Genomic DNA, 17,897 nt, shown 5'->3' with positions numbered 1-17,897 from the left:
ATCACAACGTGAAAGAATTAACAGTGATGAAGTCTTGGCTAACTGATGCTGCTTAGATGAACAGACTGCTCCAAGAAACCTTCCCTGAAGAGCTAAATTTGAGCACAGGTATGAACTGACAGGTTGGCAGAACAGTGTCCCTGGACAAAGGAAGAGTCAGCACGAAGTCCCTGAAGGAGTCAAAAGCTAAACTGGGGCCAGACCGTGGGGACACGGGGTGAATGAGGCCCGTGGACCATGCAGGGTCCTCGGGCAGGACTCTGAGGAAGCGGCAGAGGTTTTGATATTCTCCTGAAGGTGACAGAGGCTCTTGGAGGGTTTGGGCTGAGAGGTCACACAACTGGGTTTACTTTTCTAAAGATCATTCTGGATGCTCAGTAGGGAATGCTTTGTCCTTACACAGTTAGCAAGATGGAAGCTGGTAGGTCAGTTAGGAGGCTCCTGTGCCCGTCCAGGCAAAAGATGATGGGAAAGGACATAGTTCCCTCATGATTCCTCCCATTTTTTGGAGAGAAGAAAGAGTCGAAGGCATTGCCAGGAGTGATGAGAGTTAGAGAGAGAGGAGCAGGGATGCGCTGTCCCCGGAGAGTCAGCGAGTGAATGGTCCATGGACAAATACTAGGATTGTGGACCCAAGGGGCCTGAAGTTTGCAGTCATGCATCTAACGTCGACAAGCCCACGTGGTGGCGTGTTTTCTACAAACACTTCGGGCTGCTCTGGTAAGGGCGCAGAACTGGGTTTACCCGTGAACGAGGTGAATAGTGGGGGGGTGAGGGATGGTACTGCTGGACCCCAGACCCCCAGCCTGGCAGGCGGCGAGGGCACGAGATGGACTGGAGGCGAAGCGTGGGTGTTGGTGGCTCTCCTGGAGTCTGCTGCGGACTGGACGCTTGCGCCCCTGCCCCGAAATCCATGTGTTGGAACCCTGTCCCCCGAGTAATGGCATCTGGCGGTGGGGCCTTCCTTTGAGAGACAATTAGGTTCAGAAAAAGTCATGAGGGGGCCCCTTGCGATGGGATTAGTGCCCTTCTAAGAAGACACCAGCAAGGAGCTCTCTCTCTTTCTCCACCACGTGAGGACAGAAGGCCACCACCTGCCAGCCAAGAGGAGAGACCTCACCGTAACCTGACCATGCCGGCACCCAGACGTCCAGCCTCCAGAACTATGAGAAGTAGCATCAGTCGCATACAGCCCCCAGACCCCTGTATTTTGTTACGGCAGCCGGGGCTGACTAAGACCTAACACGGAGCAGCAAGTGAAGCAGTGAGTAGAAAGTGGGCTGGGATCTGGCTGAACGCTGTCACCGCCTGAAAGAGAGGCGTTGGAGACCTCGACAATGACCCAGGGCGTGTGATTACGGAAGTGTGTTCTCTCTAATAGCGTAGTAAACTGTTTCACTTGTGCTGGCTGTTTTCCTCCGCACGTCACTGGTGGGTTGCCAAAATAATCACCAAGATCGGTGAGCCCCGGCACACCGCCCGCAAGGGTGGAGGCCCTGGCGCAGGTTGCTGGCCTCTGAAGGAGGCCAGGCTGTGGGGATGAGGCTGGAACACACCGCGGCCTCTGGGCTCTTTGAAGACCCCACACACCTGCCTCGCTCCATGCAGGCGAGCCTTCCCTCCCGACCGCAGTGGTTGGTGTCCCGGGGAGTCTCACTAGCACAGAATCCTCAGAAGAGGCTGTCATTCCTGCGTAGCAGCCATCTCTCCGTGAGTCCCCACCGTGGCCTGCTCCTCAGTACGGGATCCGGGGAGAGGCTGGCGTTCAGGCCATGGGGCAGGGCCCCGCAGGTGCCACCCTCCCCAGCAACCCTGAAGTTCGGCTCCTAGAGGGACCCAGGAGGCTTCCCGGGGCCGCGGCGCCCTATCTCCCCAGGCGCAGAGCTGCCGCATCCTGGGGCGCATCCCCCTTTTCTGATTCTTGACCCTCAGGCCTCGCCAGGGAGGTGGAGAGGGAGGGCGGTAGGGGGCGGAGGCCAGTCCTTGCAGCAACAGTTTGGAGGGGCAGGTGGAGGTCCCTCCGCGAGCAAATCAGGGCGCGGGAGCAGAGCGGGGAGGGAGAGGGCGACGGGCGGTGCACCGAGGGGCGGGGACAGGCGCTGACGGCGGGGGCGCTGCACGCGGAGCCCGCGGGAATGTGACATCAGTGCGCGGGCGCAGGCGGCTGGAGGAGGCAGCTCGCGGGGCCGCGCTGTGCTCACCTCGCCCGGGCAGGACGCGGACCGGGCTGGCGGCGGGATGTCGGCGAAGGAGCGGCCAAAGGGCAAAGTGATCAAGGACAGCGTCACCCTCCTGCCCTGCTTCTATTTTGTCGAGGTAGGTTGGCCCGGCGCCTTGGCATAATGCAGATCCGCCGGGCAGCTCGGGTTCTCGGGTCCCGGACCGGGAGCCAGGGTGCGCGCCGCGGCCCGGTGTCCCCGACCCTCCGCGTCCCCAGCCTTTGGGGCGCTCCCCGGAGTGCGCCTGGAACCGCCTGCCAGCCCGGGGTGGCCGGGGTGACCACCATGAGCCGTGTCCCTGCCCTGCTGGTGGCCCGCAGGGAGGAGATACCTGTGTGAGTGAGCGTGGGGCCAGTTCCCGGGGCCTCCTGCCGTGTCTGCCTGCGAGCACCGCCTCAGTGGCCCACGGGGGCCGCGGTGCCGGTATCTCGGGATTTGTGTCTTCAGCCTGCGAGCCTGTCACCTAGAATTCTGCGAGCTCTTAGGAAGAGCTCAAACGCACGCAGCCTTGCCCGGGGAGGGGGCGGGGGCTGAGGGCTGGGGATGTGTACGTAGGGTATGAGGATTATTGATTGCTTTATCATATAAAAATAATAATAATAATAAAACCTCTCTCCTGTCATAATTACTATGGTGCTCACACTGCTTCTAAATTTGGGTCTGCATCTCTAGGCAGCAATCTATTGGCCCTTTTACATGGACAGCAAAAAATTGTCTCTTGCTATACACATGCACACACGTATATCCATGCATGTGTGCACATATGTGAATATGTATGTATAAAGTGAGTGACATCATCTGATTTTACGTGGCTTGCCCACGAGCATCACCCTGTGCTGAGCTGTGTGACAGACGAGCAGTTAACCTGCAGACGTGTTCAGGAGGGACCTCGCACTCCCCAAAATGCAGTGCTGAGGGGGAACAGCCTGTGGGAGGGCCCTGAAGACGGGCAGGGACAGTCATTCTGTGCACTGTGGTCCGTTACAGGAGGAAGACATTTTTAAGCCAGAGGTCTATTACATCACAGGTAGAAAAGAAACGGACCGAAGAGGTTGAGTGACATCAGATGGCTTCAGGCATGACCCTGTGTTCTGTGCAGTCAGAGCCGGGATTGCACGGAGCATGCGAACGCTGTGGCTGAATTAGAAATATCTTTCCTTGGCCGTCTTTTCAGCCAAATATGGAGGCTCAGCACTTGCAGGTGCAGCCAGTAGATCCTGGATTTTTCGATGGCGAGGCTTCTCTGCGCTGAGGGGTGCTCGCCGCCTGGAAAGTTAGGGAGGGACATGGCAGGTCTTCCTGGGCAGCAGTGTGTTTGCCAGTTTCTCCTCGGAGTCATGCCTCGCCTTGAATGGTTTCCATTTTAAGGGAGATGCGTGTGATTTGCCTGAGTTTCAGAGGAAGGAAAGCCGACCCCTCATCCATGACCCGCAGGAAAGAAGCGCAGAAATGGTCCTATTTATTTAAAGTAATTAATTGAGTCATTTATTGTTGCCCTTCCTCTTTTCAGAAGGGATTTTGAGGCCATGGTGTAGGTAGTTTTGCTGAAAGATAATAAAGGGTTTTCTAAAGAAAAATGTGGGCAGCGGAAGAGCCCGCAATGGAAAGGGGAAGGAATAGGCGATGGGGCACCTGCCCCCAAGGTAACTCCCTCAGGCCGTTTGTCACAGCGCTGACCCACTGTGCCCTCTGTCAGGGGAATCGGACTGTGGGTCCCCCCTCCAGGACAGTACAGTGCACAGCCCAGGTCAGCCGCAAGCTGGGTCACAGCCGCATGGCTTCGGGGACGGTACTTTCCCGAGAGAGGGTGCAAACAGAGACTACGGCCATGCCTTCCAAGAATCCATGTGCGCCCTTCCAAGGTCCCGTTAACCGGAGTTCGCGTCCCTTACTGTAGACATTTTAAAAGTAAAAATGACTGATTATGCCTCTGACATGCATCTCCAGGCACAAACATCTCACCATGCGTGGAAATGGCCCAGAATCCTGACATTCCCTCGGACCCGGTCAGATCCCCTCTGAGAATTCCTCAGCGGGGCGAGCTCTGGGGCAATCGCTCGAAGACAAGTCATGGAGCTTGTCTTGGGGGTGAGAGCAGAAATGATCTCTCTGGAACTTGCGTGCGTGATGAAGGACCAGAGACCCTCTAGGGAACGAGAGGAGACGCGAGCACACGAGGGAAGGGGCGGGCGGGCTGCCTCACCAGGCTCCCTTGCAGTGACTCATGTGGGAGGCGCTGGGCGGGACGGTTGCATCTCCCTGGCGGGTGAACACATGCAGCACAAATCACCGTGTCGGGGAGAGGCTAGAAAGTAGCGGCGCTGCCTCACCTCGGAGCCGCCCGAGACCTTGCTAGTCAAAATGGAAACGCGAAGCGTGAGCGCATCTTCCATCACACGTCAGCCCAAAACACACGTGTGAAGCCTTCTCTGTGACTTCAGGTGGTAATTTAAGTAGCAAAATGAGGCCAAAAGGACCAGACTCTGAGGAGAAAGTCTCGGAGTCTCCACCTGGAGACATCACAGACAGTTCAAGTTGCTGCTCAATGTAGGCATGCGATAGGAAGAGACTTGACCCAGGAAACTGAGGAGCAACTTTCATTCAGACCAGAGGGTGCCGCGATCAGGTGGGACCAAACTGTGCCAGGGAAACAGCAGCAAGGTCTGCTGGGAACAGCCTGGGCCTTGCAGACTGGGCGCCCACGCACCCCCCACGCCACACACGACTCGGAAAATTCTGGCCGAGTCTCTTCTCTCAGCCTGTTTCTGCATACACGATAGAAATTAGATGCTATACTGTGAATACATATGTATAATAGAAACTGTAATACCCTCATCTTGGAAAACAAGGCGTGTCAGGCCTGAGACGAGCGCGCCCTCCTGGGCGGTAGTTCCTCTCCTCCCTCCTGACTGCCCCAGGACGGATGGCTCTGCTTCTGGGCTGGTCTTCGGGGTGGAGTCCTGGCAACGCCTCACTCGGGGGTTCCCACTGTTGGAAAGAGGCCGCCTCCCGCCCCTCCCCACCCATGTCTAGAAATGGCTTGGGTTCCAGAGCCTTCCTGAAACCGACCTGTCCTCATGGGGCCGAGCGGGGGAGTAAATATGAATGCGATCACTCTTTGTACAATAACAATGACAACACTTGCGACGCACTTCGTGCGTAGTACGACTTTGCCTGCACCATCTTGCTCAGCCTGCAAAGGTTCTCGTTCTGAAACAGCCCATTATTGCCATCCACGTTTCCAGGAAGAAGACGCTGCATCTCCTGGAAGTGAGGCAAAGCGCTCGGGTTTACAGGCCAGGCCCGGGGCGCAGCCGGGCGCTGAGTTACAGCTCAGGTCCTTACCCCAGGCGGCGGCCGTCTCCCAGCCTGCGGGAGGGACATCACCCGGGCGGCCACTTCCTGTGGCCTCCCACGGGTAACAACGGGGAGAAGCAGTGCGAGCGGGGACACACTCCACACTCGCCGGCGGGTGCGTCGGCCTGACAACAGCCCCTTTCCCAGCGAGTCCCTCCACCACGGGCACCTCTCAGCACAGAGTGGGCGGGCGGTTTACGCTCCTCCCCGAGTCGCCAGTCAGCAGCCAGTCTCCCCTCGCTATGGCCCCAGGGCTGGGTGCTGGGACAGAGCAGAGATGCCGAGGCCCGTGGTCCGAGAGTCGGGGTCTCCGATTAGAGAGACCCTGAGGGCATGAGGCTGACACGTTCAAGTGGTCCTGTCCTAATTCACCGCCACACTTGATGTAAAGCCAACATTCAGCCAGCAGGGCCCTGGCCGGGTGGCACAGTTTGGAGCGTTGTCCCACACACCGAAGCGTGGTGGGCTCCATCCCGGGTCGGGTACGTGCCTAAGTTGTGGGTTTGATCCCTGGTCAGGGCAGCTGATCCATGTTTCTCTTTCATATCCATGTTTCTCTCGCGCTCATTCCCTCTCCCTTCCACTATTTCTAAAAGCAATAGAAACATATCTTCAAATGAGGATTAAAAAATATAAAACATTAAGGTAATGGATTAAGAATTAACTTTCCTTACATCTTTGGCTTATGCTGCGAATTGACTGCTGATACAGAAGTCTGTGGTCGACAGTCATTTACATACAAAGGTGTTACACAGTGATTTGAAAACTACGGGATGGTTTCCAGCATGGTACCCGGCAATTCTGTTTTGCACTGTTCGGCTCAGGCAAAGAGAGGTCAAGGTGTAAAAGGGACTCTCAAAACGAGCCCATTCAAGGCCTTATCAGGTTGAACAGAAAAGCAGGTGAAAAGGAATGTTCCATTGAAGGAAAGGTGTCTCTTGCATTTAAAGTTCCACAGCACCCGCCATGTGACAGCCGTATCACTTACGGCGGCGGTTGGCTGCACACCAGGCTCACTCAGTGCAGGCCTTGCGCGCTGCCCAACCCAGCGTTCTCCGCGGCAGCCTGGCGTCTGCCTCGGGCACAGCGCTTCCTCCGGGCACAGCGTCCGCTGGGCTCACGCTCACACGTAGGCTTCCATCGGTCATCCTGTCCAAAGACAGGACTGCGCCTCAACCCGGTGGGCCATAGAAACAGATGGTGAGCTACCTTTTACTAACTAAGGGAGAGTGTCTTTCCACTTACACGTTGTGCTTTATGACAGGCATTTCCATCGCTAATCTAACGATCACCTTATGGAGGTAGACATGTGACCTATATGCAAAAGTATTTTTATACGACTATAGACACAGAGAGTATCTATCTCTTACACACACAGACACAGACACACACACACACACACACACACCCCCCCTCCAGTTATAGGCATGCCCAAATTCAGAGTAAACGTGTCATAGGTCCATAGCTCCCTCCAGTAAACGTAAAATAACAGTATCTGAGGCATCACAGATCCAGAATATCTTCCACACACAACAGTCTGGATATTACACAGGAAGTTTTCACTAATTTGAATGTGATGCTTAACAATGGATGTGCTTCCGGTGTTGTTACGCAGGTTGGTTGGTCACAGTGGGTCACTGACTAGATAGCGTGTTAGGGAATAGCAGCCGACCTACCTGGAGAAGCTCAAAGAGCCTTGGTTGGAGCAAAGATCCCTCCATAGTTCAATCTAGGCATCATGTCCTGACATTGGGGTGTCTTGGCCAAACCTCCATACAGTTTTTGTTTTCTTCCCAGGGGAACGTGTCCACAGACTCCTCCTTAGCAAACGTCAATTCACAGAATTTCTGTTCTAGCTCATGTTCTACGTGCAAATTATACAACTCATTTGATCTTCCAGCTGAGGAATGTAGCAAGCTCATTTCCTCTTACATAAACTTGAGCATCAGTAGGAAGTACAAAACCCTAAGATTTCTGCCTCGCACACAGCGAAACAGAGGCTGCAGATTTTCCCCCTTTCTAGATGGCGCAGAGAGCTAGGCTGCCGACTACTCCAAACCCTGCCAACATGGCTGGGCTGCCAATCTTCCCTCCTCTTTTAGAGTTGCCCCCCACGAGGTCCTCTGATGAAAAAGAAAAAAATAGAGAACATAACAGACTCCTAAGTTGTAGAGAGATGAAAGGAGAACATTTACACAAATACCAAAGCCAAATATTGAGCATCACCCCTGCCGTTGGGGAATGTGACGTTACTCCTGGGTGCCCTCACCAAGTCCCTCAAAATATCCTCTGCCCTGCTTTACTCCAACAGCCAAAACAAATACTGGCTTCTACCAGCCTCCGGTCGAGGCTAATGACAATGATGACAACAGTCATCGAAAAAGAAGGCTCCATTGCAGGCCTCCTTGGTGCGGCAGAGCCTGTGCAATCGTCTCTAACCCTGCGCACTACCAACCTAGAAGGCAGTATTAATAGTGTGTGAGGGTAGTACCAAGGAGACATCATTATCCTTATTTTTTTAATCATCCCAGTGTAACTCAGAGAGCTAAATAGCGTTCTGGGGACACACGGCAATTAGATGAAGGAGCCAGGGTCTGCAGGCTTGTCCTCCTGCCTCTTCCCCAGCGCAAGATGTCCTGGGGACACATGGGACTTGGTGGCCAAGAGGGCGGGACATCGTCTCCGCCACAGCTTGGCGAGCTCTGTGGAACCTGGGGGATGAGCTTGGACACCTGTCTGCTCGGGCTCCGTCTGAGCTGTGGGATGCAGTTTTCCCCTTGCTCAGCTCCTGAACTTGGCTTTGTTGCTGCCACCCACCCCCCTTAGAGTAACTGATTGAACTCTGCCGTGTACATGTGGATGGCGTGACAGCCAGCTCCCTGACATGTGCTTCCTGCGGGACAGAGCAGAGAGAGAAGAGCAGGAACTGAAATCGAGTGTAGGATGGATGCTGCGGGTCTAGGAGAGCGGCAGAGCCTGGAAGAACTGTCCCAGGGGGATTCCAGAAACCGAGAGGGTCCGCACCCCGCAGGCCTGGGAGCAGAAGCCCACGATGACAGTGAGCGCATGTCAGGGTGGTGTTGGCGGCCCCGTCTGGGAGCAGGCCAAGGAGACTGCGTGAGCATGGGGTGGTCTCGACTGGCTTGTTAAATGACCAGCATTTGAAGCACAGTCGTTACTATTTATGTGGGGAACGTATCGCAACTCTGACAACAGGCCTCCTCTCAGGAAAGGCACGCAGCGCACGCTATTTCTCAAGCAGCCTCTCTTTAAAAAAAAATGAGGAAATGTCTTGTTCATGAGAACGAAGTCTAAGAAAATCGTGTACTCCGAGAACATCTGGTTTGATTCTTTCCTCCATCACAAATGAGCAAATACTGGCTCACCAAGGTTCACGCATTACTTTAGGACACGTGGTTAATACCTGAGATCAGAGCTGTTCCTAAGACTATTTCCAGAATTACTTCTATTAGAAAGCTTCCCCCTGGACTGTGACACTGAAAATACAGGTCCTTCTTCTTCTGCACATGACAGGTTGTGCCAGCTGTGCGAAGTCATGTCTACGTATCTAGCACACACATCTTATGACACCATGTGGCATTAGACAACACATTACAGCTCACATGAGCGGGTCTACTTTTCTTGATTGTTAGCCTCTTTGAAAAGCATGGGCAGCGCTAAAGGTCAGATTGGTATTAATATTTTTCTTTTTCATCCCTAATTGCCCACCTGTAATTTCACAATTGCTTTCTTTGACATGAGGTCCTTAACAGACAGGGAAGGAAAGAAGAAACTTTGAAAAGGTTAGGGTATGATTTACATCACTGGTTAACAAAATAACTGAATAGTCCAATGGAGTTTAATATAATTTGTTCACATACATTATCTCACTTGATCCTTACATACACCTGAGGAATAGCTATTAGCTCTGTGAACTGAGACTCAGGGAGGTCCAAGAACCTGCCCAAAATCCAAGTATTACTGTTCTCCCATGTTGGCCACAAGTAAAAAAAAAAATGTATTTAAACTGTGAAATGTCTAATTATCAGCATCCCAGCTTTCTATGGTTTCCTCTGGAATTAACTAGCTGAGAAATGGACTTCCAGGTAGCCGCAGAGTGGAGTAATTTCCTCACGGCCAAGTGGATTTTGGAATGTGGAAGCCAAGGACAGAAATGCTCATTGTGACACAATTAATGTTGAGGTGTTTTTTCTGCCAGTAATTAGACACTCATTTATGTTAATTGACAGAAAGGAGGATACTTGCCTTCCTATTTGCTGTAAGAAGATGGCTTCTGCATGTTCTTCTAAAACTGACATCAGGCCAGCTAGGTATCAACTAAAAGGAAAGGAAAATGCAGCTAATGAATGATGTATTTTGAGGAAAGGCCAGGCAAGGCGTCCTTGGGGAGTGGGAACACGGGAATGTGGGCGGGTAGGCTCTCTATAGTGCAATATCCCCACCAAGAGCCTGTGCCCTCCGACCGTCTGCCAGGAAAAGTGCCACTTAGCAAAGCCTGGCCCTGCCTCAGACGCTGCACCCTGCTGGTCGGAGTCCAGGACAGAGCACCCCACCCTGAGTGCTCTCCTAAAATGCTGTAATCGGTTGCTTCTGCCATGACAGCTCATTTATCCGGGGAATAAATATTTATTGGTTGCTCATTGTGTGCCTTTTGGTAAATGAATGGAGATCATTACTGGCATGCTTCCTGGTCCACGGGGATTTCAATAAAGTTTCCGTGAATGGATGAGACAGAACAGAACTAAGAACGCAGATCATAAATTTTTCCTTAACTTTCTTTTTTCAGCCAGTGGAGACACTTTTATCTGTAAAGTAAGAGATGATGAATGTCCTATCAAAGACATTGTTCTGCCTTGGGGGTTATTGAACAATTGAACGCTAAATCAGTCTCCAAGGTCGATGGGTCGCCATGTCTTGCTTACATTATGCTCCTGCATGAAGTAGGCCGTACCTGTGGATTCTTTGAGACGTGAGGCTGCAAAAGGAGGCCTTGTTGAAACAAACAAGTGGTAGTTTCAATTTTCTTAGAGAACTATTTTAGTTACATAAGACACACATGCCAACAAGGGCCATTTTTTATGTGATGGTAGGACAAACTAGTAGATACCTACTTTTCACTCTCATAAAATAAGTTTTTACTGGTCTACTTATTACCTTGGTAACCCTGGGCACATAACTCACTTCCTCCAAGCCTCAGTTTCCTCATTTGTAAAACAGTAAAAATACTGTGGGCACATTAGTTTTTGCGATCCTCCAATTATATAATAATTGTATCACATGGCTAACGATTTCTAATGTGAACCTAGTGCCTGGTAGATGAGTTTTATCTTTCCTATTTACCAACCCCTGCTTTTTGTCTACAGTAGACTTTCTGATGGCTTCAAACATCACTGGATTCCCTGGAATGAAGTTTGTTTTCCTGATTTTATTTTGGTTTCATGCATTTAGGCATGTTTTACAATGTGCATACAGTGACAAAGTAATTCATTATACTATCATGTGTAAAAATATAAAAATACATGCTTCTTGGAATGCATGCGTGTTTTTTTGATAGAGGCACATGTGAGCATGCGCATGTGCGCGCGCGCGCACACACACACACGCACACAATGGAGACCACTTGTCTTGGGTCCCCTACTTGACCTTGTTAGCGGGAGAGATTCCCATACATATAAAGAAGATATAATATCTATATTTTCAAAAAAATTATGACTGATCTGATCTTTGGGAATAAGCGACCTCATTTAGACTCCTAGGACGAGTTCATTAGAATCTCTTTAAAGGAGCAGGATGCAGCCTAAGGCATTCCAGGTTTTTGCCCCATTGGGTGATAATTGGAAGGAGATGCTTATATTGTAGCAACTGAAATTTGAATGATTAAAACATGGAGACCTTGCAACTGAGATTTTGGTATAGGTCACCCGTCTTTCTCATGGAGAAAGCCTATTAAAAAAATGGACAGGAATCTGTTGCAATCTGTTATTACATAGAGAGGTGAACTTTTGAAACTCTTCTGCCCTCAGTTCTCATTTGGTTTCTAGCTTCCAGTTGAACTTGCTATGCGTGAAGAAAAAGTGGGTAATGATGCTGGATTCTTCGGTAGTGAAGTCTCACGTATAGAGGACAAATTCAGATCGTCTCTCTGGGCCCCTGCCCCCTCGTCTGCAGGACAAGGGTAACAGCATCAAAGCGAGGCTGTAAAGACTGTGTGAATTCAGACCCGGAAGGTACTTTAAATGGTCCCTGGCAAATAGTAGCAGCGTTCAGTTACTGTCAGTACCCATATTTTTAAAAGTCAGGTATCTATTCTTAAGGAAAACGAAATACAGCTGGAAGAAAAGACTTAAAAGCAATTACTTTTAGCAACTGAGATACAGGCCCCTAGCCGCAGGTCTTCATCTAGAATTTGGTTTAAAGAACAAAATGCTTTTTAAGACAAAGCACATACTTCAGTGTCTGATTCTGTTACAGGAGCGAATCTCGGGGGCCCGAGGGGGCAGCTGGTAATGACAAAGCTCAGCCCCCACCGCCTGATGCTGGATCAATAGTCAGGCTGTAGCCTGGCCACGGACCGTTGTCTCAGACGTTACCACGGGCCACTCAGTGCCTGGGGTCGGCCTTCTCAGGCCGTAAACCGCCGCTCCCATTTAGGCCCAAAGATATGGGTCGGGTTTTTCCCATTAAGCCTCCGCTCTGCACTAGGTCCGGCTGCTCTGCCCTAGTAACTGCCATTGCCGTCTGAAAGAGTCCACCTGAGTTTCTTGTGTCCTTTCATGTTTTTCAAAAAATATATATATTAAAATTTCAGAAATTCACAACCAAAGCACTTTCTGGTAGAAGTAAACAAGGATTTTAACTTGGGGGATTTAGTTTTCTCCTATTGTTACAAAACAAAATTCAAGTGAGAAAATGTGAAGGTCTGACTGGCTTCATTACGTCATTCGTAGTGGGGTGGGGAGGGGTCCGGGGGGTGGGGGGCCGCCGCCTGGCCCAGCACCCAGCAGGGTGCTCCGGCGGCACAGAAGCGAAGGTTTCCATAGGAAGGAGGGCGGGCCAACGGGGCCACTAACCAAGAAAAGAAAAAGTTATTTGGGGGCTGGGACATCTTTTCTTTGCGAGGTGGAGAGAGCCCATGTGACATCACCCTACTGTTGCTTGACCAGAAAATTCCAGACTGGTTCATAAAGACGGTGTTTCTGGGAGAGGCTGAAACTGCAGTGAGCTCAGGCGTTAGGTCTGAGTGAGGGGCCATGGGCTTTCGGCTCCAAGGAGGCCTTTTGGAGCCTGTAACAATCGGTCTACAAAAGCTGTCTAAGCAGTGAGTGCCTCTGTTCAAACAATTCAGCCACGTCGCCGATGTCCTCTGCGCTGCAGACTCCCAGTGCGGCGGCTCCTTCCCCAGACGAGGCCCGGGGGGTAGGGAGGTGCAGAGACAGCATATGCCCTCCAGGACCGTGTCCTGGGACAGCGCAGGAGAGGAGCCCCACTGTCCCGGGTGGCAGCTGGCTGGCAGAGGCTTTTGTGAGGCCACTCAGAGAAGGGAGCCAAAGACGCCCACCGGCTGCAGCTTTAAATGCGCCCACCCTGATCCGCCCACCCTGATCTGCCCATCAGAAGGCATTCTGTAGAGATGGCAGAAGTGAAGTAAAAGCAGACCACGTCCCAGGTATAAGGAGGGGTCCTTCAGATGGAACTAATACTAATACTACTACTACTAATAATAATAAAGACTTGGGAGTACCCACCCAGGGAAGGGTGAAGGCCCTGGAAAATCAGACCCCTGAGGACAGGGTTTGAAAGAGCCCACTGCCCTCCGCTCCTGGCGCCGCTCGGGCCCCTTGCATACTCGGGCCCCCTCGCACCTGTCCTTCAAGCTGGCCTGTCCACTGAAGCCCGGGGCTGCTCTTTCCTGGAAAGCGCCGGCTGGTGCCAGATGGCGACGTGGGCCCGAGGCAGCAGGCGGGGGGCGGGGGGCCGTGCTTCAGGACTTCATAGGTCAGCTACTGGCCTGGACTCAGCAGCCGGGCGGGCGGTTCCCTCGTCTGGATCAGAGTCTGGGTCTTCACATTTATGTGAAAACGCCTAACGAGGTTGTGAATATGAAATCAGGGGACTGGGCAGAGGGGGAACATCTACATCACGACTCCGTGGCTGCTCTTTTTTTCCAGGTGTGAGTAGGTGCTCAGTACTGAGATTGAAATGAGCCCTGGAAGGAACAGACACAGACAGAGGCCAGTTCCTGTGTCAGTGCCAAGCAGGAGGTCTGCAGAGAAGCCGAGGGATTTAGGAGCTCCCGGCGCCTGAGCGACAATCCGCTCTGCGCGTTGGGAGTGGCGGCCGTGGTGGCGATGTTGCGGGGAGGGCGGGCTGAGACCCCGAGCAAGGCCGTTCAGAGCGTGTTTCCCGGGTCCGGGCTCTGGGGTAGGAATCTGGGCGCTGCCACTCCCCGGCTTGGGGACGCTTGCGTGATTTAGGGAGCTACCTAGTTCTGTCACAGTTTCCGTGTCGGTAGATTGGGGGCGCCCCCGGTGCCTGATAGGGTGGGGACTGACGGCGGCAGCGCGTTACAGAACCCAGCCTGGCTCTGGCCCCGAGCGCTCGACACGGCGCGCGGCCTGGCTTTGGGGAGACGTTCTCCGTGTTTTCTGCTTTGCTTTGTTTTGTTTGTTTTTTCTTAATGGTAATATCCTGATTTCTTTGGATTAAACTTGGCAAATATTTACTGGCCACCTAAAACATTCAAAGCACCATGTGACTTTTACATGTCTCATTTTTAACTACTTGATCTTAAGACAAAGGCTGGTAACGTACAAATAACTGCAATCCACAGCCGAGAAACAGGTCCTACCACGAAGACATGCGTGGAGAACAGGAGGCAGGGTCTTCGGTTCTGCACGGAGAGCGTGAACTCCGTTTTTAGAGAGAAAAAAATCACGTGACCTCGCCTTTATGAGGGCAATTTCTGTGAGAAACAAGGGTGACGGCGTAATGCCAAGCAGAGCCTAGGCCACGTCTTTCGGGATATAAGTGTAATGGAAACAGCTGTTTGCAGGTTGGGGGAGGGGAGGGGAGGTTCAGCGTAAAGTTAAACAAGGAAGGCAGATGAAGGCTCTAATATCAAAGGTCCTGGGTGTCATTCGAGAAGATGAGCACTCTATTTTGTCACTAGCAGACCCCATGAAAAGTGCGATCGGCGGTGGATTCTAGGAACTTAGCCTGGAGCATCACGGGGCAGGCAACGAACGTGGGGGGAGGAGAGGTGGCGAACCTGGCACATCGTACGCGGCAGTGAGGGTGTGGGGCCAATGACTGCACACGGGGAATTATTTCCGGACGCGGTGGCAGTGGAAGAAGACCCTCATCTCACGGACACCCCAGGAGGCCCACGAGGACGAAGTGACAGGTCCCCGATCCCAGACACCAGCGGAATAAATGAGGGGAGACGGCGGGTCCCGCCGGTCACACTGCCCCACTTCAGTGCACACTCACCGTGTCCTGTAAGCCCCAGCCCTGTGACCTGAGACAGCTGGTTTCAGTCTCTGGGCCTTGGACACTGAGACAGATTCATCCCGACCTGTCGTTAACGGCCCTGCGAGTGTTGGTGTGTTCTTTACAGTCTGCATGTCTCAGGTCCATTGACATTAGTCTAATTACGCTACGGTTCGGATGAAGGTCGTTTTATAAAGTATAAAGCCCTGTACTCTTATTACTTATTATTATTGTCAACATTTAAAGGAAACCTTACCTGTATTAACTAAAAGGCAAAAAATACTGGAGAATGTCCGTAAAAATCTGTGGGTAATGGAAGAGCCGATTGCCACTGTGCTGACCACAATGAACAGCCTACTGGCCACAAACTTCAGTAAAGTGACTCCGATCCACCACTATTCCTTCCAGCTTGAATTGCATTTCAATGTGTTGTATTAGTGTTTTAAATTCCACGTTTGAACCATTTTGGGACACGTGTGCGGATTGGCTCCCAACGCCCCATTTTAAATTTGCTGTTAATATAAAAATCGTTCTTTTCCTCTTAGCTTATCTTTTGTGTATGAGTGGCATGAATATACATAAGCCCGTTCTCTGACTTCCTCTGCCATTGTTTATACAAAGCCAAGGCAACTGAACTCCGGAGTGTCTGGTGCAAGCGTCGTCCATCAAAGGCGAGGGGCTGCTGTTTGCATCGCCTGTGTCCTGGCTCACAGCCGCGCCCCGGACGCTCCAGACCCTGGGGGGCTCTTACCCCGACATTCACCTTGTGACCACTACGAGACAGAGCCTTCCGTTGCCCCCACTCAAGCGTCCCCCAGCCTTCCTCGTCACAGGAGGTGACACCGCCGGCCCCGCTGACTAAGCCCCCAGTCCTTGAAATCACCTTGACAGTTTGCTCGTCAACAAGTCCTGGCGTTTCATTCCCGTCCCCAGCACGATACCCAAACCTGCCGCCCCCTCTGTGTCTCCAGCACCCACGCGAGGCAGAGCCGCGCCCCGTCCTGCCTGGTTACTGCGATCACCAGGCCCCCCACAGCATCCAAGCTCTGTCAGCGCAGGGCGTTCTCTGGCTTTGCTCACGGTTCTGCACCGCCGCTCAGAGCCGAGCCCGGCACGTGCTCTCTGCGATAAGCATTTGTCGAGTTTTGAAGAGCCCCGGGAATTCCCGCCTGGCTTCGGCTTCTGACCCACCACCCCCCTCAGGCCTACTGCCAGCGCGATCTCTGTACGATGTATTTCGAGTCTTACTATGCCTCTGTTTAAGATCTCCAAAGCGTTGCCAAACATACTCTGAATAAAATACTAACTTCTGCCTGGCTTGCAATGCTCTGCGAAATCTAGTCCCAAATCCAGCTCTCTGACGACGTCCTCTTACCACGCTGCTGCTTACGGCTTTGTATTTGCATTTGACTGCACAAATAGTCAAAAATAATAATAACAATAATAAGTTTGCGGCTTTGACCTGGTTTCCACGTGGTTAGTTTGCTGTCACCGACTGAAGTCTCTGTTTAAATGACACCCACTTAGGCGGGTCTTCCTCGATCTAGCCGCCCAGGCACTCGCTTCCCACAGCCCGTTTTCTCTTCTTTAGAGAAGGTGCACTAGTAACTTTAAAACTTGTATCTTCCTCAGCAAGAAAGAGGTCTTCATGAGAAGAAAGGCTTCCTTTGATCACAGTTGCAGTGGCAGGACATAGGTCAATGCTGGGCTCTAGGAAGCTCATATTTGTTCAATTAATAAACAAACGAGCCATGAATATCACATATGCTAATCGGCCCCTTGTGACTATGACCGCCCAGCCAAGGAGGGTCTCAGAGACTCCGGATTCACCACGGCTGTGACAAAGAACAAGAATGGGGTTGGCCCGTATTGCTCTAGACTGAGAGCAAAGTGAACGCTCTCAAAGGAGAAGTCAAGTTTTCCTTATTATCAACATGCTAAAAATAAGTAAGTGATTTGACCTAAGCAAAAAGCCATGGTAGATTCCATAGAATGTTTCAGTCCAATGGATGTGGACTGTAGATTTGGCTTTTTAAAATTGGCATAAAAAAAATCAGTATTATCTAGCAAATGTAATCTTGTGGAACACATTTCTTTTGTTTGCCCTGTTCTCTAAAACTGTTATAATTTTCTCTTAAAAATTGCTCTATAATTATTACTCAAAGGTTCCTTAACAGATGGTAATTATAAGAATCAATCTTTTCTCTTTGAAACCATTTTTCTCATCTTCAGGTAATTTCCGTCCTCTGTATTAGTGCATGAAAACAGTTGTAGTTCATACATTTTTCTTGATTACAACAGAACTAAAGAATAAAATTTCTAATGCATGATTACATAAACTTTTCTAAATCTTTTAAAATCTCATTTTAAGTGCAATCGAAAGATGTCTATGTGGCTGTATTATTTATATATCTATGCCAGAATTAGCACATACCATCTGTTACATTTCTTACACTCAAAAGAAAGTTCTGCTTTTGAACATTTCAAAGATGAAAGGTATTTTTGAAGATAAATATGTGCGAAGTAAACATTGTAATTTCATTACACTGTCCAGTATAAGAAAACAATGTATAAAATTATTTTTCGCATATAGTATAAATATTTTGTAGAAATAACCCTAAAACAAAACTGATATAAAAGACAAAGTAAAAGATACATTTTTTAAAATCAGAGAAATGAACATCAAAAAGGAAAAAACATGTGATTCCTAGTTTGAAAACAAATAAAAAGATATTAATACATGGATAGAAAAATGGTATCACGGGAAAAATTATCAGTTTCAAGAAACTAGTATCTAAAAGGAGTAAGATG

At 50.9% G+C, this 17,897-nt stretch overlaps 1 protein-coding gene across 1 annotated transcript in view; it reads left to right on the top strand.

Moving 5' to 3' along the window:
* Positions 1–2,160: 2,160 nt before the first annotated feature.
* Positions 2,161–17,897, top strand: part of PLPPR4 (phospholipid phosphatase related 4) — a 33,403-nt gene continuing 17,666 nt past the window's right edge. Inside the window, exon 1 of the mRNA XM_054565036.1 lies at positions 2,161–2,316. Within this exon, the coding sequence (XP_054421011.1) occupies positions 2,239–2,316 (78 nt within the window). The 5' untranslated portion in view covers positions 2,161–2,238. The remainder of the gene's footprint in view (positions 2,317–17,897) is intronic.

This window comes from Pteronotus mesoamericanus, unplaced genomic scaffold (genome assembly GCF_021234165.1).
Source record: "Pteronotus mesoamericanus isolate MK-2021 breed Mesoamerican mustached bat unplaced genomic scaffold, CSHL_Meso_final scaffold_99, whole genome shotgun sequence".
Classification (NCBI taxonomy): Eukaryota; Metazoa; Chordata; class Mammalia; order Chiroptera; family Mormoopidae; genus Pteronotus; species Pteronotus mesoamericanus.
The sequence above is the reverse complement of the archived record's forward strand: the minus strand, read 5'-3'. Positions and strand labels throughout refer to the sequence as shown.